The sequence below is a fragment of the Perna viridis genome, chromosome 11, assembly GCF_037379345.1.
Source record: "Perna viridis isolate PV_CMFRI_1.1 ecotype Kerala chromosome 11, ASM3737934v1, whole genome shotgun sequence".
Taxonomy (NCBI): Eukaryota; Metazoa; Mollusca; class Bivalvia; order Mytilida; family Mytilidae; genus Perna; species Perna viridis.
This window is the reverse complement of record NC_142455.1, coordinates 34,268,270-34,291,693: the sequence shown is the minus strand read 5'-3', so window position 1 is coordinate 34,291,693 and position 23,424 is coordinate 34,268,270. Positions and strand designations below refer to the sequence as shown.

General features: G+C 32.4%; 2 protein-coding genes across 5 annotated transcripts in view; both read left to right on the top strand.

Moving 5' to 3' along the window:
• The window catches only part of LOC148603839 (carbohydrate sulfotransferase 8-like), a 52,456-nt gene extending 46,572 nt beyond the window's left edge, over positions 1 to 5,884 (top strand). For 3 of the 4 annotated variants that reach the window (XM_088552268.1, XM_088552265.1, XM_088552266.1), the window contains exons 2-4: positions 2,456 to 2,558; positions 3,529 to 3,599; positions 4,692 to 5,884. In XM_088552268.1, the coding sequence (XP_088408394.1) occupies positions 2,456 to 2,558; positions 3,529 to 3,599; positions 4,692 to 5,789 (1,272 nt within the window). In that variant the 3' untranslated portion in view covers positions 5,790 to 5,884. The remainder of the gene's footprint in view (positions 1 to 2,455; positions 2,559 to 3,528; positions 3,600 to 4,691) is intronic. The other variant, XM_088552269.1, reaches the window with a different exon arrangement.
• A 1,649-nt stretch (positions 5,885 to 7,533) lies between these two features.
• Positions 7,534 to 23,424, top strand: part of LOC148603838 (calcitonin receptor-like) — a 31,131-nt gene continuing 15,240 nt past the window's right edge. Inside the window, exon 1 of the mRNA XM_088553148.1 lies at positions 7,534 to 7,921. Within this exon, the coding sequence (XP_088409274.1) occupies positions 7,792 to 7,921 (130 nt within the window). The 5' untranslated portion in view covers positions 7,534 to 7,791. The remainder of the gene's footprint in view (positions 7,922 to 23,424) is intronic.

Below are 23,424 nucleotides of genomic sequence, written 5' to 3'. Positions count from 1 at the left end.
ATCTACCATTAACTATAAATAAAGAACACCGTTTACAAAGATCTAATAATTTGTGTCCATATGGATTAATTCTACCTTCATCCTTGTTAAATCTTTCAAGAGGAATACCTATATTTTCTAAAATTTTGTGAGTATACATGTTTTCAGTTAAATCATCATCTACAATATGGAGTATTTCTTCTAACAAATTTTCATCAGGTGTAACATAATCTGGAAGTCGGGCGGTTCTTGCATTAAAGTCGCCAACTAGTGACACATACTTCGATTTTTGTGAAAAAATTAATGATGTCATTTTCTAGTTCAATAAAAGAATTTTCAGACGAATAGACCGAATTTTCTGGAGGTATATAAACACAACCAAGATAAACTTTACTCTCAAGGTTTAAATTTAATTCTACCCATTGAGCAACATCTGATTCTGAATCAATAAACTTAATAAAGTTAGATAAACACTTTTTGTAAATAATAATAATACCCCCAGATTTACGTTTACACCCTTTCCGATTTTTACAATAAAAAAGATAATCGTTTGGTAAATCTATAGTATCAAGTTCGTCTAGTTTTGTTTCAACAAAAATAAGTACATCATATTTTAATATGAGTTCTGAAAAGTCAGGATTTAACAATTTCGATTTTAATCCACATACATTAAGATATGTAACATTTAGTTTTTTATCGTAACAGTTTAATTCATTGGGATTTATTGTGTTATTGTTTACAGGTGTTTCGTTGGTATTGATTGTGTCCGAGTGACTGTCCTATTTACTCAAGTCGACGTGGGGTCCCTCAGGGGTTGCGCTTTCATATGGTTTGCCATTTATCAAGATTTTGTCATACACCATTTTAGCGTTTACGCCTTGCCTTTTAAGTTGTTTGAGTTCTTGTAATAACGCTCTGCGTCTATTTGCAATTTCTGTTGGGTACTGCTGATTTACGGTGTAGCCTCTTTTTCTTTTAAGGGCCCTTGGTACAGCTCTTAAAACTCGTTCATGATCACTATATTTTGTAAATCTAGCTATGATGTTCCTTGGTTTGTCATCGTTTCGCTGACCCAGTCTATGAACATTTTGGAATTGTATGCCTTCCACGTTTTCAATATGAAGTTGTCTTTCTAGAAACTCACGAATTACCACCTCAGTATTTTCATCTTCAATGGTTTGTCTAATTCCACCAAATATCAGGTTATACTTCATAGAGTGACTTTGAAGTTTCAAAAAGTCTTCTCTCAAGTTATAGTTTTCAGCCTCAAGATATTGGTTTTGTCGTTCCAGCTCTTGAGTTCTGTCTTCTATGTCATGATGATGCTTTTCCTGTCTTGTAGTAATTTCACCTTGATTTTTCTGAGCCTGCTTTATATTTCAATCTCACCTCTTATGTTGATGATATTTTCTTCCAGTGCATCAAATCTCCTGGAGATTGAGTCTAGAACATCAAGCTTCTGTAATTTTTCATGTAGGATAGATTCAAGATGTTGCATCTTTTGTGAGATTATATGAATATCTTTAACAATGTTTACAGATTGCATATATTAAACAATGATATATAATTTTTGAACGATGAGTGACTGGACCGTGATTGACGAAAATTGGAACATGAACAACGATCGAGTGATTGTGGGATGATGATCACGACGAGGTCTATATATATAATTGGAAATTCAATGTAAATTTTTAAATCAATTTTTTTCCTAATCGGATTTGCTAATTAACATTAGTCACACAGTTTCATTTATTAATCGCGGACTTCTGTTCTAAATTACGTCACACAGAATAGAAAGATTTAGTGTCAGGAACTGTCCAAGTGTATGACAGTTTAGAACAGCTTTTCGTATTTTCTTTGTCACGACCCAGGATAGTTTCTGTCAGGATCTGTCAGGGAATAGGGCAAAATGTGTCCTGACCCAGGATAGCCTCTGCCAGACGCTGTCAAGATCTGTCAGGGTATCTGTTCTACCTGCTGGCGTAGAACAGATATCTTGACAGATTCTGACAGAATTTAAGAGAGGTTAGAATTAATTGCAACTGTATATTCTGAATCTTTAGTCAGCCAAATAGGCTTTGTATGCACTATTTGAATCTGTGCTTTTTTACGTGTTTTACAGAATCGATACATCAAGAAAAAAAAACGCGTGTTACAATGAAAGCTCTTATTTTAAAAATATGCCGTTCATTCGGGCGGTCTTAGATTGATCGAATTATCCCATACATGTAGGTAACAACAAATGGAATTGGTGATACAAACATAAAAAAAACTAAAAGATTAGGGACAATACCCCATACACTTTGAAGAAAACAGAACATCCGACGGTAGTTAAGGAAACTTTAGGACCTCTGACGAATTTGAAAATGCAAGCCGAATCTCTTGCACGTCTCTTTTGTGTTGCGACACCGCGATAGAGATATGAAGTAAAAATGTAAAACCAATTTGTTTAACAGTATTTTATGTTTCTTTACAGATGAGGGTAGGGAAGATTAACTCTGTCCGCCGGATAAAGCAGGTGGTTGTAATATTAGCAGTGTGTTACATCAGTTTAGTTATAATTCCATTCATATTGCAAGGTATGTCTGCAACACTAAACCCAAACATGTCTTGTCCGACAACTAAGTATCCTAGAAACTTTTATGAAATATCTTACTTATTTGTCCTCAAACTGAAAATGTTCAATGAGTTTTACTCTGTATATTAATTTCGTGAAGGCTCGATGTCAGGGAGGTATTCTCGTTGTAGGTGCTGATAATATGAAAACAAGATGATTTCTCTGCAGTATACAATTAAATTAGACTCGTTTTATGTATCATGATTCCCGACATTCCTTTTTATATCATGGGTATTCGTAAAGAGTAACTGAAATATCTTTTACCAGTAAGGTACCGACGACAATTTTTTCAGCTTGGAAAAAATATTTGGTGCTTAGCAAATTACCAATTACAATTGAATAATTTAGCCTCTTCAAACTATAAAATACTATAACATGTGCCTAGTTCTATATCACAGTATTACATTCTTAAAACATTTTAGCCAAAAATAAAATTAGGATCATCTTTATTTTGTTTTTTTTTTTATTTTCTTGGGTCTGAACAAATGCTTCATTTCTTCAGACATCTTAGCCAAAAAACAACATTTTGATCATCATTCATTTGGGTCTGCACAAGTTTTTGATTTCTATTTATCATTTATTATTTTCTATTTATTATTTATTTAACTAGAGTTGTCTCGCTTTGATTGTTTTAATTATATACATGTTCACCCTACACCAATGTTAGTCCTAGACAAAAACAAAAACAAAACAAAACAAAAAACAAAAAAACAACCAAAAACAAAACAAAACAAAAAACAACCAAAACAAAACAAAACAAAACAAAACAAAGCAAAATAAAAATAAAAACTTTATTAAAAGTACAAAGTGCTACAATTAAAGAGCAACAGCGTTCAGCATTAAGCCATAGACTAATACCGAGTAATTTGTAATAATGACGGATCTAAATTCTACAATCTACCAAATCATACTGATTATATGTAGTATTTCAGGGACACACTTTGAACATAACAGATTGAAACTACAAGCTGAGAGCGGAACGTTTTTCTTGGAATTTGTTACAGTATGTATAAATTTGTTCCCTTAAAAATGTATCATCACCAAAACAAGATTTGCCATGAATAAGATTTAAATGTCCAGCTTTAAGGTCAATGTCAAAAAGTGAACTTCACATCAAAGGTCAGGCATTGCATATGAAAAATAAACACAATATCATAGCTTCACAACGACACTACCTTCACATAATAGAGCTTAAACAGCTAACATCACATTAATATAACATAAATAATTGTATACATATAGCAAACATTACGGAAATGATATTCAAAATCTAGAGAACAAAATGCCAAATCTTTATTGGAAACAAAAGAACACGATTTTTACGGATATAATTCAAAAATAAAAATAAGAAGCTACAAAGACAGCAAGCTTTTATTTTTTTTAAAGCGCTCAACTTGTTTGGTTGCAAATTCATACTTTAGCCTTGTTCAAGTCGATGACGGAATGATCCTTATTCTGATCCGTAAATTTTTTGTTTGTTTGTTTGTTAGGGTTTAACGCCCGAGCAGCAATATTTCAGCTATATTCAGGCGATGAACATGAAGTGGATGACAAAATGAACATGAAATGATGATGAAATGAAAAATGGGAAGGGATACAAGGATAATGGGGTCGACAAATTTTGATTGCCACTGGAAATATGGAGAGATGGGTAGGGTCGGGCAATTTAGCCTCCTGTGGTGGAGCCCTATGGTTCCTACTCTGGGAGAATACCAAAGTAGGGTTCTTTAACTTGCGAGGAACGTGGCATCTTTCCCAACACGGTGCACTAGTATGGTTTGATGTCAGGTTTCCCGTATTATAGCCTGACAACTCCAGCATGTAACACACCAGGGGTACCCCATGCCACCACCTGGGGCACATAACCCAGTTGCTCTGTGGGCAGAGCGCCCTAGCCCCCGGCTGGGGTTCTAACACTATTTAGTTGCCTTTTACGACAAGCTTAGCGCTGCTGCAGGCCTATTCTTTTGATACCCGGACCTGCACGGGTAAAAGGTAATGTAGGAATCCCGACCACGGAGAAAATTTGTGAACGGCAATCTCAATTGATAGCAAGGTTTAAAAAAAGCCAATAATTGTATTTACTATTTTCCAGAACTCAACGCCAAAAGGAAAACAAATTATTTCATCTACAACGAATCAAATGATAGAGAAGTGCAATAAACTTAAATATTCATACAAAAGAAAAATAAACGACGATTGGTTCATAAATGGATTATTGAAAATACAAAAATTTAATATGTCGTTTTGTCGCGTTCCTAAAGGAGCCTCAACATTTCTCACTCGTCTGTTAGTATGCTTAGAAAGAGACATAATGAAGCCGCCTTTTATATATAAACCGTATGATGGAAGTGTTTTACCGAAGTATAACTTTAACAGTTATGGATTAAAAAAACTCTACAAGACTCTTGAAAATACACATAACTTTATGTTCAGTAGAAATCCGTATTCTAGAGTGTATTCATTTTATGTTGACAAATTATTTTCGCCGAACCCTCATTACTGGAATTCAGTAGGTGTTCCAATTACTACATCTCAACGGTCAAGATCGTCATGTGGTCATGACATTAAGTTCAGGGAGTACATTCAGTACATCCTCGATAACCCCGTCGGTAAACGAGAGTATCATATTGTGCCCATAAACGATGTTTGTCGTCCATGTCACGTGAAATACGACTTCATTGGTAAACTGGAAAATTTTGAGTCAGACTTAAAAAGAATGCTCACCATGTTGAAAATGGAGCATTACCCTTATTTCAATACCAGTTTTAAAAAAGAATTTTCTGCAGATGCTGCTAACGATATAATTCATGCCTTCATCTCTTTCATAAAGTCCGCTGAAAAATGCATGTCTCGATACTCTTTATTACAGCGTGTCTGGAGGGTTCTTCAACTCAGGGGATTTGTATCGGAGTCTATGCAACTTCCGGTGGCAGAGAACGAAGCAAAGTTAATTAGTTACCCGCAATTGACAAAAATAGTTATAGAAGTGGCAGATAAGTCAAACAAAAATGACCTGAAAAATCAAAAACATGATTACATGGTACAAGCCTTTCTCAGCATTCCAATAGATATGATGCATAAACTACACGATGTTTATAAAGAAGATCTGATATTATTCGGATATGAAGAGTATCCGAAAGATCTTTTCCAAGCACGTCCGAATAAAATAAAAGACGTTTTTAAAACGTAATGAAGTCTTGTAATTTGTCACTTTAATGGTTAAAGCCAATTTTAGTTCTACTATTGAATACAAATCTTTGTTATAGTCAAAATTAAAATGTGGACAAGCTGATTTTTTATTAGTCTAATAATTATGGTTTCCATTATATTTCATTTCTTTAAATTTGATCTGTTTTCTACAGTGGTCTGAGTTACTATACGTTTCATTGCATTTTGCATTTACTTCACATTGTACCTAAAATCTGCTCACTGACTGTTACTAGTTAAATTAAACTTAGGGGTTGGATGTCCTAAATTTTCCACTCGTGAGTAGCATTTTATTTTGGTATAAATACTCAGAGTTTTGTACAGTATTTCAATGTGGAATTAGAAGGCCAAGATGTACGTATTTGAAAGCAGTACAGCCAGCAGATAAGGTATTTATGATGTTCATTTTGCCATAAACTTTTCATTTTTCGTACTAATTTCATTTTGCAAGTTAGAGTATTAAGCCGGACTCTCAGGTTTTCTAACGCAGGTATTTTTTAATTTACGATTATTTCCACAGAAAAGTCAACCATACGTCGAACTAAAATTCCATTATTTTGCAAACATAGGAGCATTAATGGAAAATTTGAGAATCAATGACTATGAAAATGTTTGATACGTGTACAAATGTATGCTTTTGAGGTTTCTGATGCTTTTTGTATTAAAAAGAAGCAACCATTAGACAAATGAAACGAGAATAGATATAGTGAATATGTCAAAGAGACGACAACCCCACCGGGGTGAAAATGTCAGCCCAAGGTCACACATTGATCTTCAATGAACGGATGCAGCTGTCCCTAAAATATCATTATTCACAGGTCATTAAGGTTTCTGACACTTTGTTTTGTTTGGAAAGAGCTAACACTAGATAAGTATATAATGCGCCCATATTGTTTCCGTAAATCCGAGACTCCAGGGTGAGATTTCATTCCTTTAAGTGCACGTGTTTTGTGGCGAGGAATGCGTTAATGATCAACTCTATTAACTCTTCTTAATGATACATTTTCAAAATACCGATATAGCTAGAAATAGATTACTTGCACAGGAAACATACAAACCAATCAAATGTAACTCATTATCTCAAAACTTATTACATGTAGCTCTATTGGGTGTTTGTGATTTTGTTTTACATATCTATCTCGCTTATAACGCTAATCATCATATAGGATTCTAGTAAATTTTCGAATATTATCAGAACCACTGAGAGTAAACTGACCGGTCTGTAAGACAGGTCTGTAAACACCCAGGAGTGGTCTTGCTCTTTGTTCCACCACTGTAAATTTGAATAATTAATCCCAGTTTACATCTTTCTCGCCAAATTTAAGTTGCTCGTTTTATATCAGATTGTGATCAAGAGCACTCCGAGTTTCAGTCAAGCAAAAGAATCTACATTTTACCCCAGTAATCAAACCTGATGGTAAGTCTTCGCCTCCCCTAGTTCATTTTTTTGTATTTGTTTATATCGATATCTGATTCAATTATGTCACTTTCTTTAGATACATTATCGTAATACGTTGCAAACGTTTTATACCAGTCTCCGTTGTATAACACTTGGTCATTAAGGACTATTTCGGGGTATACTTTAAATTTGATATTCGATGATAATTTAACAGACTTCTAACCCGCGATCGATTGCCAATCAAGGTTTCACTGTAAGAAACGAGCTGTGAACAGTAGAACCACTGGGCTATTTAACATTCAATATATTAGACCTGATCAATAATCTGTTAGGGATATTCTCTTGCTAAGTGTACAACTGTATAAAATATGTTTTTAAAAGTTATAAGATATTAAGATCGATTATATTTTGAAGTTGGTTAAAATTTGCTCAGCTATATATAGCCTTAAATGGGTTCTTCACAATAAACGTGTGATTTTAGAGAGATGCAGTACTTTCCTTGTAACAGATGTCAAACTTAACTAACATGTAAAACAGTTGCTTTTTAAAAAATCTATACGAAAATGGAGTGAATGAAGATTCAATCATGACAAATATGGAAAATAAGACATCAGAGCCGAACAAGGATACTTTTGATGAAATATTTGCAAGGACTATCCAAAAGGCAAAGCAAATTTGTGAGACTACTGTTTTAGGTCAACCGTATCCTAGAAATGGTAAGTCATCATTTATATAAGATAGTATATACTGGACAGGGGAACGCATGATGGGCAGCAAAAGAAAAGAAAACTAAGACTAAAAATAATAATAGTAATTATAAAAAAAAATTCCTAAGACTGTATCCAACTATGACATTCCGAGAAGCCCCCTTTTGAATGTTAATTCCTACATGTATATATAAGGAATGTTGCCAGACTTCTCTTTCCTATTTATTCACGGCTTGTATTTATATCAGTAGTTCGTGTCTCTGGTAATGAACAGACTACATTAGGTTTGACCAGGGGCGGATTCAGGATTCCTCCTATGACTGGTGTTCAAACAACATACATGTATTTACAGAGCCTTTGTTATATAATGAAATCTGTCTAATCAGAACCCCTTTTTATTTTCAAACTTTAGAGTATGACAGGTATTCGGTTTACTGACGTTTAAAATATTTTTCAATTGATGTAAAGGGATTTAAAAATTTCCAGAATATTCAGGTTTCTGATTAGCACGATACCTTGTATAGAGACGATTTATAGTAAGTCTTTCTTTGTGCTTGTTTGTTTTGATAATGATAATACCGGACGGGTATAGAAGTTACGAACATTCACATTTTTAACAGTTTAGTTTGAATATTTTAATATATAATGCGATAAACCTTAATATTTAGATCGGAAGATTAAAAATATAAGTCAGGAGTTTTGGCCTTCGACCAAAATGTCTTGAAATGGAACATTTTCTGCATCAATCTTACAATACGGCGAAGTGCTTGCGTAACACCATCCCGGTAATATTTCTTGATCAGACATATACATGTATATTCGGATGGGTATGAGAATCAATCATTGTTTACATGTACCTTAGAAAAACAGGGTTGGGCAGATTATGTTATATGATTTTAATAAAATATTATTTCTAAATCATGTTAAATGTATTTTTTAAAGATACAGATAATAAAATGAATCCTTTTATAATAATCAAAGTTCTTGCATCAGTTCAACAGCACAATCGCAATTAGGATTATTTTAATATATTACAAACCATTGCGTCAAATTGTCGTCAAACGTTTTTATTTAAAATGTTGAATTAAATCATTAATCTTATTTCAACCAAATAATACTTTTACACATGCCACTTCAAAGGATAAAACAAAACTTTCTAATGCTGTACATAACTTAAGGTCAAGTTGTTTTTGTTTTTGTTTCTTGTTTCTTGTTTCTTGTTTCTTGTTTCTTGTTTTTTGTTTTTTGTTTTTGTTTTTTTTTGCGCGCCAAAGCGGTGAATATAATAACGAACTCTGTCCATTTGGTTACCAAAACGTTTTGCCCTTTTGATCAACACTTGACATTCGCATGTCTAGACAGAATGGATAATACAGATGTTGATTTAACTTTTCCGCATACCATTTTTACTATATTTATTCTCGTTCCTAGCGGAACGGTATAAGATGATTTATCTTCAGAAAAAGAAAGTATAATTGTGACATGTATTTTCTGAGAAATTAGAAACTCGAATTCTTTTTATGTTTTTTTTTTGTTTTTTGTGAATTCGAGGAAACAAAAAGAAAAAGTGTCAAACTATGTTAGCCAAAAGTCGTAATACATACATGTACCAATACCATGGATTATTACTGTACAAAGACACATGCCGCTGTTAGCGGTCGTTTTTAGAATGACAATATGTTATCTATACCAGAGGTTTTTGCCGGGTTCATAATGGGTCTGATATTAGTATTGGCATATTATGACTTTAATCTTTGTCTCGTATACTTTATGGTCGTATTATCCGGGATACAATTCTAAAATTTAGTCATACATTTTTGGCTATTAGTATATTATTTAAAATCTCAACAAAAATAAATTTTAAACGAGAAGAACTGTGAGTAATGCTTACTAACTTGGTACCTCTCACTATCCCATTTGATAACATGCACCTTTGAATCAAAAATTATAAATTTGTAGTGCACAACTAGAACGTGTTCTTTGAAAGTTTCAATAAGTTCCATTCAGTGGTGTTGGATGAATAACGGATAAGAGGGTCCCTCATATCCCTACATTCACAAATTGTGCTACATGAAATTCCAAATTTATTTGTATCAAACTCATAAGGTGGAAGGTATGCAATAGGATTATGTAATAAAGGTTTTGTGAAAGTTTCATTCAATCCAATTCAGTGGTGTACACAGGAAAATTGCAACATAAGTTTTCATATGTGTTATAACATATGTTTAGGACCAACATGGATAGTTATGTTTCTGTGCAATCCCATGGAAACAAGTTTTTTTCTCAATGACATAAAACCAGACCTTTTTCTCAACATCTTGGCCGATAAGTGGTAACTCTTGTGGCTCAATATCAGAATACTTCTGTACATTTGCTTATAGAAATATACCGACTTCAGGTTTCTATTTCTACTTACATTATTTTATTATACTATACATACGTCATGAAACAAATATAGGAACACGAACATTATACTATATATTGACCATACGAAAGTAATATATACCTCGGATTGCGTACCCTATCGATATAGTTTTAATGGGTTAATAAACATGTATAACAAAGTGAGCTCGTTAAAAGCCCATAGTTTGAAATTATTCATTTCCCTTTTTTTCGATTGAGTGTTTTGAAAATAAAACTCTGAAATGGCTCAATTGTATTGATCTCGTCAAGGACCGGATACTATTTATCACCGCGGTGGGACCGGTACAAAAAAATTTATCAATGTAAAAAAAGTACATGTCCCATGACTGTTTTTTAAAAAGAGATATGTCCCATGTATTAAGTTGTCTAAAAAGTATATGTCCCATTCAAAGGAGGTATCAATGTCATATTATAATTATAATATATAATGTATATTCCATTTGTCCATCTATCTTTTATCTTCTTATATTTCATAAAGCCGTAATTGTACTTCAAATTCTTTATTTAGTTAAATATGTCAATCTATATCATTCCCTTTTCAGACAAATGTGTCCTGCTGTATCATTCCCTTTTCAGACAAATGTGTCCATCTATATCATTCCTTTTTCAGACAAATGTGTCCATCTATATCATTCCTTTTTTCAGACAAATATGTCTTGCTATATCATTCCTTTTTCAAACAAATGTGTCCATCTATATCGTTTCTTTTTTTCAGACAAATATGTCCTTCTATATCATTCTTTTTTTCAGACAAATGTGTCCTTCTATATCATTCCTTTTTTCAAACAAATGTGTCCATCTATATCACTCCTTTTTTCAGACAAATGTGTCCATCTATATCACTCCATTTTCAGATAAATGTGTCTATCTATATCATTCCCTTTTTCAGACAAATATGTCCATCTATATCGTTCTCTTTTTTCAGACAAATGTGTCTATCTATATCATTCCTTTTTTCAGACAAATGTGTCCTTCTATATCATTCCTTTTTTCAGACAAATATGTCCATCTATATCACTCCTTTTTCAAACTATTAAACAATCATTTTCAAAAATTTACACAAAACCTTTACGTTGACTTTTTGAATAGTGAAAAGTAATTAGCATTCTTTTCTCGTGTACTTGAAGTAATAGATGTATCCTTCTTTCATCAAAATGGAAAATAAAGGCATATTGATGCTATGGGCCATCTTTATATTGTAGTTGGGTATGGACAACTGTTCACGGTTAAAAACTCTACAACAGCATTCAAAATAAAGACGAAAAGTAAAAACCCTGGTCCTTGATAATTTTTGATTTCCCCATGTATTATAAATGTCTGCTCTTGTCACACGTGGATTGACTTATATACTTTGTTACATGTAGTAAACTATGCAAACATAAAGTCATAAAGGAGTAACAATGTTATTCCTGTTGGTTGATAGTTGACTGCTGCAAAGAATTCAACAAAGAACAAGTAGATCAACTAATAAAAATGGAAGTCCAAACATATTATTTTACATATATGTACATATATATAACCAGAGCATAAACTCATACTAATTCAAACACAACACATATAACAACAGAACTTGCTTATTTACATTTTCCACCTTTCATCCTATTTAAAGACATCAAAATAAGTCAACAGCTTTCAAATACAATTAAAAAAAAATGTTTTTCTCATACTCATTTCATCTGAAAAATACTTTATCCCATATTTTTCCATGCAGTAAAAGGTGTTGTCCCATGCTCATTTGTACAGCTTCTATGCCGGTGATAAATATTGATAATGGAAGTGCGTACATTTTTTTGGTGATTCTGGAACAGGGTTATATTGCTACAAGATTGAAGTCATCACTACAGAAGTTTTATGGTCGTCATCATGAACTCGTGGATCGTTATGGTGTATCCATCTGTACCATGAAAACTGATTTATTCAACGGGTCATAGTTTCCCTTTCCTCGTTTGTCTACCCCGGACTTGCCTTTTTATGAGAAACTCGGCAGGTGTTTCTAGAAAAGCAGAGGACGCTTACCCTACAGGTGCACCTGGTTCATACTCCAAGTTTTTAGTGGAGTCCGCGTTGCTCATTTGCTTTTGTTACTTTGTATGTACGATTTTAGTTACTTTATGTTCTTTGTTGTGTATGTCTGTTTTCCATGTCGGGTCTTTGTCCCTGCGTTACATTCTTTCGATTACCCTATAACCTTGGTTCCCTTGATTACTCTTTCAAGACTAATGTCCGACTCCAAGGCATGGGTATCATTTCTTAAATCACCATTGCTCGTCACTCCCTTTATCAACATACTGATGTCATTTAATGTCTACATGAAGTCCGTGTCGTCTGCAAATTATTTGCTTGAGTAAATAATCGACTTTATTTACCGATACGGATTTTACAAGCGATATAATCTGGAAACAAAGCCATATCACACAGCTTCTTGATGTACAAAGATACCTTCATATATGTAATGATTTCAGTATACCGTAACTATGTTTTAAAGAGTTACCTCTATAATGCAACATTATAACCAAATACTTAGGAAGACGTTAATGATTATAAAACATAAATTTTACATAAAAAACCACTCGAAACCAAACGTATCGAAATATGAAGCCAAACCCTGCATCATTTAGTTTAAAATATGTCTACATTATTATAGCACCATTGTTTAATACAAGGAACAAAGTAGTTATGAATGAACAGTTGAATTGAGGCTGTAGTTATACAGTCTTGTCTAAAGGTTTGTGTTAAATTTTAAAAAAAATAAGAATACCGATATAAATATTGCAATTTTTTGTATATGTATGCTGTACACGTGTTTCAAGAAGTAACCCGTCATGAGGAGTATTAGAACAAATTGCATAATCAGATCGATGTCCAAAAATAAACTTGTATTCAAGATGTATATAAAACCAATAAAAAATAAAAAAATAGATAATTGAAAGCCAAATCCAGCATCAATAGCCTTTACCATGTACATTACAACGAATAGCGACTCGGTATTTAAGAATTTAAATTTTGTGATTGGTATAGTTCTGGTAAGACAAGTCTGATTGCTATATGGGTGATTACTCTCGGGGTCATTGGTCAACCAGCAGAGGTAACGTACCAGTGGTTTCTAAATTTACAAATATACCATGAAAGTATCGCAAATTTCGATATGGTATAAATGATGGTTTTTTTTATTGTCTCACTATTGAATGACTCTATATTCTGTCATGTCATGAATGACGACGAAATATGTTTATTTTTTTTCATTTATATGTATACAAATCGATCGTTCTGTTTATATCTTTACGTTTGATAATTACGAAAAAAGATTCACAAAGTTAGAATACAAATTATACAAGAACGTAACAAATGTTGTGATGTCACTTAATCATTTGTAACAGGTTTAGATAATGAGAAATAAAATGACACTTTACTACATTGTTTTTTTTCTCTGTAAGATAGTTATGGCATTGGTTTAAACATTGCTGTGCTCTTACACTCGTGTCCGGTAAAAAAATCATGAAGGCACAAAGTTCTAGTAAATGATTGAATTAATGATTACATAGGTACAGTAATAATGATTTCATCTGATTACAATGAATATTGTATTTGTATTTCGAAATATGGTGTATTTGTATGTTCTAATAGAACAGCTGCAGAAACTTATCCCTAGTATGCACTCGAACTCTTATGATTTTTTTTCTTTTAAGCTAATACATGTTGATTCTCTTTTTTTTTCATTTTGTTGAACTGTTAACAAGAAACCAAAATATCCAATTTGGATTTTTTTTCTGTACATTGTAACTGAGAATGAATATTTTTTTTAGCTATAACTAAATTTTGTTTTTATTTTATAAATGTATCTTTATAACGCTATAGGTACTCCTGTGTATCATTGTAAAATGTTGCAAATGTAAAAAAAGAATATGTTTATTAAAATACGTTTAGCCTTTGCAATAATGCATATCATTTTTCTTAATGTCCATTTTGTGCTCGATTAGAAATTTGATTTTGTCAATTGAACATTAATGTAATAAATACAAACGTATGTGCAAAATATGTATCCTGTTATTAATCTGAATGATACTTGATCAAATTGAATGGTGAATTAGTTGCATTAAATATCTTAGAGTATGTAATATAAATAAGTATACAGAAGTAACATGAACATACTAAAATATATTGTTTTATAAAAATAAGCTAAAAAACATGGTACCCAATATTACCCATTCCCTTTTTGGACGTTTTAATACATTGCTCATATTTATTTCTAATGTATTCAAAATATAATCATAAAGTAATCAGTAATCAAGCTATCGATTAAATCAAATAACATATAATCATATTTTGGATGATTAATGATTACAGTACAATGATTACTTCATAAACTGTAATCAATTACTTTTTAACTTTACTAAATTGAAACCATAAAGACCAAAATGAACTTGTTTTTTAACATCTGGGTCATCCATATGCATTAAACATTTTGCCTCTCAACTGTACGCTCAAATTTTAACTTACGTCGACGAAATGGCCATTTTTAATATGAAAGTAAATTCGTAAAAGTTTATCAATTTAAATGTAATTCACCTTTTTTATCAGTAGAAAAATTAAACATGTACATAAGGGTGGGCACAGGGGAAATCTACAAACGTATTCAAACTGCAGAGTGTGACTTCTTGTTAACAGATCTAACTACAATCTTTTAATCCAATATGAACTGATGTCATATACATATGTTAATATCCTGAGTAAAGGAAACAGCTGTACAAATAATAAAAAAAACAAATGAGATAATTTCCATTTCTTCAAAAATATGTTAAACGTCCAACAAATCGTAGTACTACCATACTTCTGTTCTATGATTATCTTATATTTTTTGTGAATTAATATACGGACTCAAAATATTATAAAAAGAAAGAAATGCAGAATCATTTTCACCTTTTTTTTTATTTTAGCTGCCTATAAATACTGATACATTAGTGTTTGTTAGATGGCATTTTACATGACACGAAATTCGATGTATTGGATGCAATTTTGTGAAACAGTTTGTCTTCATAACACTTTACAACTTTTCAACACATTGATAATATAAAAACTGCTTAACAGACTCCAGAAATATTTAAGTAAAACAAGGCACAGGCACATGCAAATGAACAAAAAAGAAATCTTCTTCGATGTATGTGTTTTTTTATGGTTTTGTTTTTGTTTTTGTTTTTGTTTCGTCGTATCTATTTCATACTGTTATAAAGTGAATAATATAAAATTTTAATTAAAATAGGTTTGAAATAACACGTCTTTCCTTCTTTTCTTCGTAGTATAATTGTATTTAGTATAATTTCTACCTAGTATAATTGTAACCTATTTAAGTATTTCTCTGTCTAAATATCAAGCAAAATGTGTAAAAAGTGTTGAGCATGAAGAATCCTATTGTATTTTCCAAGTATTTTTAACCATCAAAGTGTTTGTAAAGTTTGACTTAAGATATTAGTAGGTTGATTTAGTTGAAATGCACTAAAGGAACATGGCATATCTAAACAGCAGTCAAAGACTATCTACGTCATGGATGATTCAGAGCAAATTAAATAGCTTTGCGGTGGTTTTCTTCATGTATTAAATGTATTTGAGGCAAAAAAGACCAAATAGGGAGAAACAGATTTCCCGCCAATTTCTTGATTCTAACACCGAATTGTACCTCAATAGCATATAATTCATCAAAACGTTATGTTGACCTTTTTTCATGATCTTTTTTTTCCAGCCAGGTACATGTTCCATTTTAAGAATAAAGTGCAAAGTCAATATATTTTCGCGATGATGAAATTCGTTTTCAGATTAAAGTACTTCTCCGTCTACGAATCGGTTATATAAAGTGTTGTACTTGAAGGGAAAAAAATCACAGAGATTATATTGCATTACCCAAGTATTTATGCATGATAACCTCCAGAAATAAAACATCAAAGTGTTTGTAAAATTTCCCTTTTTAAGGTATTGAAATGTCAAATTTATTTGAAATGCACCATGGAAAAAATAGCACACTTTTTCTTTATACAAGCAGTTAAAAAATATCAACGTCATGCTTCGGGATAAATTCTAGATGTATTGAATATATTGGAGGCAAAACAAAAAACAAATTAAGAATCATGATGTGCCACCCATTGCCCGATTCTTACAAAGAATGGTACTAAACCATTATGAAAGGGATCAGTGTTTACCAGACGACAAAATGGCTTTTAACACTTTAAAGAGAAAATTATGATTATGTAATTTTATCGGTGAACATTTTCTTGCGCTAAAGTACAAATACATCACTTTGTTGATAGATTTAATTACAGATAACGATACTCATGCTATGCTTAGTATTAAGGGAGAAACAGGCTTTGTATATCAGAACATACATCTCTGTACATGTGAGTAAACAATAACAAATAAAACACTCTTATTGTAAATAGCAATAGGTTCTCTTTTAAATAATTGTCCGTCTGTCTGTTCGTTATATTGGTAGTGCTCTTTATAAATGTCCCGGATGAAAAAACAATCAATCACATCATGTGAATTTATGAAAAACGGTCACTACACGTTCCGTAAACGTCCGTGTGTTTGTGCTAAGTGCCAGATTTTTAAAAATTGTTAAATAACAGTTCTTGGTGTCCCTGATTTATTCATATTCACATAATAGAAACGGTGCCTCATGATCAGGAAGAAGTGGCTGCATTAACTCTTCATTAAGCGCTTCTGAATGATATTCTTTCAAAATTCACGAATTGATCACACTTTGTCTTATTCTCTGACAAGATGTTTACAGAACTATTCTGAGTAGTGAAATATATGTGTTCTACACTGTCATACAACTGGAGAGTTCCTAACATATATAATAACTTTTCGAAATTGGAACCACCGCTCAGCGATCAAATCGTTACACAAAGTAAGAGTGATCAAGGGAACCAAGGTTATAGCAATAATCAAAAGAATGTAATGCAGGGACAAAAACTACACAATGGAAAACAGACATACACAACAAAGAACATAAAGTAACTAAAATCATACATACAAAGTAACAAAAGCAAATGAGCAACTCGGACTCCACTAAATACTGGGAGCATGGACCAGGTGCACCTGTAGGGTAAGCGTCCTCTGCTTTTCTAGAAACATCCGCCGAGTTGCTCATAAAAAGGAAAGTCCGTGGTAGACAAACGAGGAAAGGAAAACTATGACCCGTTGATTAAATCAGTTTTCATGGTACAGATGGATACACCATAACGATCTACGAGTTCATGATGACGACCATAAAACTTCTGTAGTGATGACTTCAATCTTATAGCAACAGATTAATATGCTTGTATTAAGTCAATACCATTGCGGTATCAGCTGCTCCGGTGGTTTAATATCCATTTTGCAAAATATATTTTGGAGTTGACTTGATTGTGAATCGGATTATTGTTCTTTAATTTTGTTGTTACCCGTATTGGTGTCTGTGATTCATATGTTTAAGTCAACATTATTGAAAGTGACATATGTTTACAAAATGTGTGAAGAGGAGAAGTGTTGCATATGAGTCTACAATTATTAAATAGAATGTTTAAAATTCCATATTATTTTTAGCTTTGTTAACGGGTTCTCAAACAGATCGATGGTTTTGGTTTTGAATACTTCTTATATGCAATTTATCTTTCCTACACATTTGATTCTAATGCTATTGATTAGAGGATACTACTTGAAACACGTGTACAGCATACCGAAATTTACAATATATATGATTGTTTTTTTTTTTTGTTTTTTGTTTTTTTGTTATTTACAGTATTATTTGCTAATTTACTATTGCTGCTTTGTATATATTGTATTGGTTAAGTTATGTTATTTGTTGTTTGCGTCTGCTTGTCCATGTTTGGTCTTTCTCCCTGGAATACATTTTTTATTTCCGCTTGAATCGTGATTCCCTAACGTATCATACAACTGACAACATGGCCTTGAAATAAGACAAACTCATCTATGTCTGTGAAAGGTTTTTCACTGTGTTCATGTTTATTCTATATTATACTTAAGTATGTCGCGGCCAGTTTTGTTGTTTTTTTAATGACAAGGTTAAAAAATATACATCTCCTGATATATTCTCACTTATTAAAATGTATTTGGTCCAAATAAACAACCCTGCTCCTAAAGTTTTTTAGGTCCACACTAACTTTCAAAAGTATTCTGTTTGCTATGACTTTTCCCAGTACTTGTTTCACAGATTCAAGCTTCCTTCAGATAATCATTTTTTATCAGTAATTATTATTCTTTGGCGAGATATTAAAAAAAGGAAACTAATATATATTACAAAACACATACGACATTACTGTTGGTTGATGGACATTTCAATCTTATCAATGATCCCTAAACACTTTTATGAATCTTTGGAAATTATTAATAATTCAATGTTATTTTTACCTGCATTATAGATAGTTGTAAACAGATCTTAAAAGTACTTAAAACGTCAAGTGATTGTAAATTACGAGATACTTTCTTTATAGTCTTTTAAAGAGTAGAGGATCAATAATTTACAATTACAAAAATAATATGCGACAACAGTCAACTCGGTTCTAAAATATATAAATAACAAATTGTTTTAAATCATAGAATAATCTTTTTAAGTGTTATTATCAATAACTGATATCTGAACATATTGCCATTTCATGAAATTGTTAATAAAAACAAGTTATGAAAATTTCAAATATTGCAAAAATTACGTATTTTTATATTTCAAGAAAAAACTATAATGAACAATTCTTAATATTACATTGACATCACTTTTAAAACAAAATTGCACATTTTTACACCGTAAAAAGGAATTAAACAAGAAATTATGTTAGCAAAAACCTCTAAAGAATACCTCGCCTTATGTGATAAGAAACTGCGAACAAGCAGACTAATAAATGATCGGACGGACAAACACCATTAATCAACAGATACTTCACGCTTTCAAATCGGGGTTTAAAAAGATGCAACCTGTTGATAGCTTAGTAATAAGCAAAACAGTGTCATCTGGATAATACATAATGCATGATCAGACGTCCAATAAAGAGTTTTAACCTTTTAAAAAATTTACAGTAACACTTTATTGGTTTTTTTGTAATGTAGTAAATGTAATAAAGGTAGGGATTTAGAAAAAGATTACCTACTCCACTGTATATGGTAGTAAAGTGACAATGTTCTATAATTAGAAATATTTAATAACGTATAAATGTCACAACATCACTATTCCCAAGTTTCAAACACCATTCTGAATACAGCCAGAAATACTTTTATCTTTTAGGAGTCCCTAGAAATTAATTGTGTACAAAGTCATTAGAATTCTTGATTCATTACTTCTGAATTTTAAATTATTCTTAAAGTGCTTATAGTTGAGAACACCGGTAATTCATTTCGTCATTTTCATTATGACATTGTCCGACAACAATACAGTATCAATAGAATTGCATCAGATGCTGAGATTAGGTTATCAAAACCCGATGAATGAATTTTAAGGCATGTGTCAAGACATTATGGCTAGGGTTATAAACCCTACCATGTACACATCCCGAGAATGTACCAAGACACTGAAATGCCGTTGAGGGAAAATATATATTTGGAAATATAGAGTAATCACGAGAACAAGATTAGATGGATCTATAATTGCTACCCCCGTTTTTTTCTTTGCATTGTTGGCAGTTTGAAAAAGCTTAGTCACTTCGAAGCAAATATTCATCATAAGTCTAGTGTACACATATTTGTCGATACAGTTTATATTTAACTGAAATTTAATTACACAAGGATAAAAAAAAACTATACCACACAATACAAAACAATGCGGTATTTCTGCAGTTAAACATTTGCTATGATTATATAAAAGACCATACCACTACCATACTGTATCGTGTACAGTACTTTAGTGGAGTACGAGTTGCTCATTTACTTTTGTTGCCTTGTATGTATTATTTTGGTTATTTTATGTTATGTGTGTCTGTTTTCCATGTCAGACATTCGTCCCTGGATCGCATTATTTTGATTTTCGCTAGATTCTTGCGTTTCTTGGATTACTCTTGTATAATTTCCGTGATCTTAAGATATGCACAATTCAATACCTCCATGAATCATTTATTGAGAACCGAAATAGAACAAAAAACATAGATTTCTTTTTAAAAATAGGAAACGGCCAAGATTTGTCATATAATATTATATACTGAAATAGTTATACAACATGTCTTCACTTCATTCGGCAAATGTGCAGTGTTTGTTGCAGTTGGTGTGGTAAACACATGCGCTGTGTGTGTGTTGCAGTGGATGTAGTAAACACATGTGCTGTGTGTGTGTTGCAGTGGATAGAGTGAACACAACCATACTTCTTGTTATAACTCTTACCTATTTTTCCATTCTTTCATTTGCTTTTATTACTTTGTATGTATGAATTTAGCTACTTTATGTTCTTTGTTGTGAAAATATCGTTGAAGTCATTTACATTAACCCTGGGCGTTGTGTAGAGATATAATCACTATTTAGTTCATTATATCTAATGAATACAACAACACACACATTCTTGGTGACATATTTCTTACTATAAATCCATTAAAATGTCAACGCATCTGAATAATTAATTCCTACGTCTTACTGAAATTTAAAGATCATGTCGAAAAAGTAGACGATAAAACTTATCCTTCTGGAAACTTGCATTATTGAATAATGCTTTTCGTAACTGGACGTTCAATATACAGTTCTTCAGGATATGATTCACGAGTGTTCCCTTTTCACATAAATTAACACCACTTTTTACCCATAGTTAGCTACTTAGAAACTAATAAATTTGTAATAAAACATATATTGGAAGCTTGCAATATTTGATAAATAGTCTTATCAAGTTAATGATTATATTATAAGCTTCCATCATATTTTAAAATAATGGCTGAAAATTTCACACTCATGGTTAATGAATAGAAAAGGCATAAATTTGCGATTAACAAAGTCAAGCTAGGTGAAAATAAAACTCAGATAGATCCTTCATTATATTAACTCCTGTAGGTACTTTTACACGGAGCACACTTTTTTCTCTTAACTGTAATGGTCCAAACTTTATGATAAATTATTTAGTTTCTGAGATCTATTTGCAGTATGACAACATACATGATATCACAGAAGCATTCCTCCGACATACGCAATCCTAGTATCACATGAGCATTCCTCCGACAGACGAAATCCGAGTATCACAGAAGCATTCCTCCGACAGACGAAATCCTAGTATCACATGAGCATTCCTCCGACAGACGAAATTCTAGTATCACAGAAGCATTCCTCCGACAGACGCAATCCTAGTATCACATGAGCATTCCTCCGACAGACGAAATCCTAGTATCATATGACCATTCCTCCGACAGACGAAATCTTAGTATCACAGGAGTATTCCTCCGACAGACAAAATCCTAGTATCAAGGAGTATTCCTCCGACAGACGAAATCCTAGTATCACAGAAGCATTCCTCCGACAGACGCAATCCTAGTATCACATGAGCATTCCTCCGACAGACGCAATCCTAGTATCACAGAAGCATTCCTCCGACAGACGCAATCCTAGTATCACAGAAGCATTCCTCCGACAGACGCAATCCTAGTATCACATGAGCATTCCTCCGACATACGAAATTCTAATATCACATGAGCATTCCTCCGACAGACGCAATCCTAGTATCACAGAAGCATTCCTCCGACAGACGCAATCCTAGTATCACAGAAGCATTCCTCCGACAGACAAAATCCTAGTATCACAGAAGCATTCCTCCGACAAACAAAATCCTAGTATCACAGAAGTATTCCTCCGACAGACGCAATCCTAGTATCACAGGAGTATTCCTCCGACAGACAAAATCCTAGTATCACAGGAGTATTCCTCCGACAGACAAAATCCTAGTTAACGCTTCTCGGTGAGTGTTTCTAGAAAAGCAGAGGACGCTTACCCTACCAGTGCACCTGGTACATGCTCCCATTTAATTTTTTAGAGAAGTACGAGTTGTTCATTTGCTTTTGTTACTTTGTATGTATGATTTTAGTTACTCTATGTTCTTTGTTGTGTATGTCTGTTTTCCATGTCTGGTTTTGTCCCTGGATTACATTCTTTTGATTACCACTATAACCTTGGTTTCCTTGATTATTCTTAAATAACTTCTATCAATTATTGTTTCGTTCAATTAGCAGGTACATGAACACAGTATTCACTCTGTGATATTCCATATATGGAATAAAACCCCCTTATATTTCAACAGCAAAACATGTTAATAGTAATAGACAATGTAATGAACATATTTGATAAATATAAAACCTGATATTACTCATGTCTGAATTAGATTTGATGTTATTATGTATAACTTAAAACGGGTTTATCCAATGTCTTCATTCAAAATCCCCATTTCCCATATAAAATCTTTATCCTTTATACAAAATCATCAATTTATTATACGAAACCCCAATCCGCTATACAATATACGAAACCCCAATCCGCTATACAAAATCACCAATCTATTATACGAAACCCCAATCTCCAACACAAAATTCTTCCTTAGCACATGCCTCATCCCCATGTGTCATAAAATGCGAAGTTCGTCTTATGAAGTTTGTCTTATGAAAGGTGTGAGTTGTAGTCTCTATAACATTGTCCAAAATGACTGACCTACGGCATTTTTTTTTGGCTGAGAAAACACTTGTGCATTTGAAAATCAAGTTTGCGAACTGTTGGTTTAGTTTAGAAAATACTATTTATATTTTTGATTTTCATTTCAGAGTGTCGCTATCTTCATTCTTTTTTAAGTGAGATATCTTCTTAAAATGCATCTTACATACCCATTCTTTGTATGTCTGTCAAATACGCTGTTATATCCGGCACAACAAAAATAGTTATATTGTTTTTAATTTAATTAGTCCGTAGTCAGTTTATTACATGTAAGCATTATTTTTTTTCTGAAATGTGAATATTGAATATACATATATATTGTACATGCATTTGACAGAAAAAAGGGGTGTTAGCATGATTCAACTTTACCTACATAAAGGATAATAATGTACAAATAGGTATTATAAATACAATTTATATTTTTCAGCATTTCTCACCGATAATAT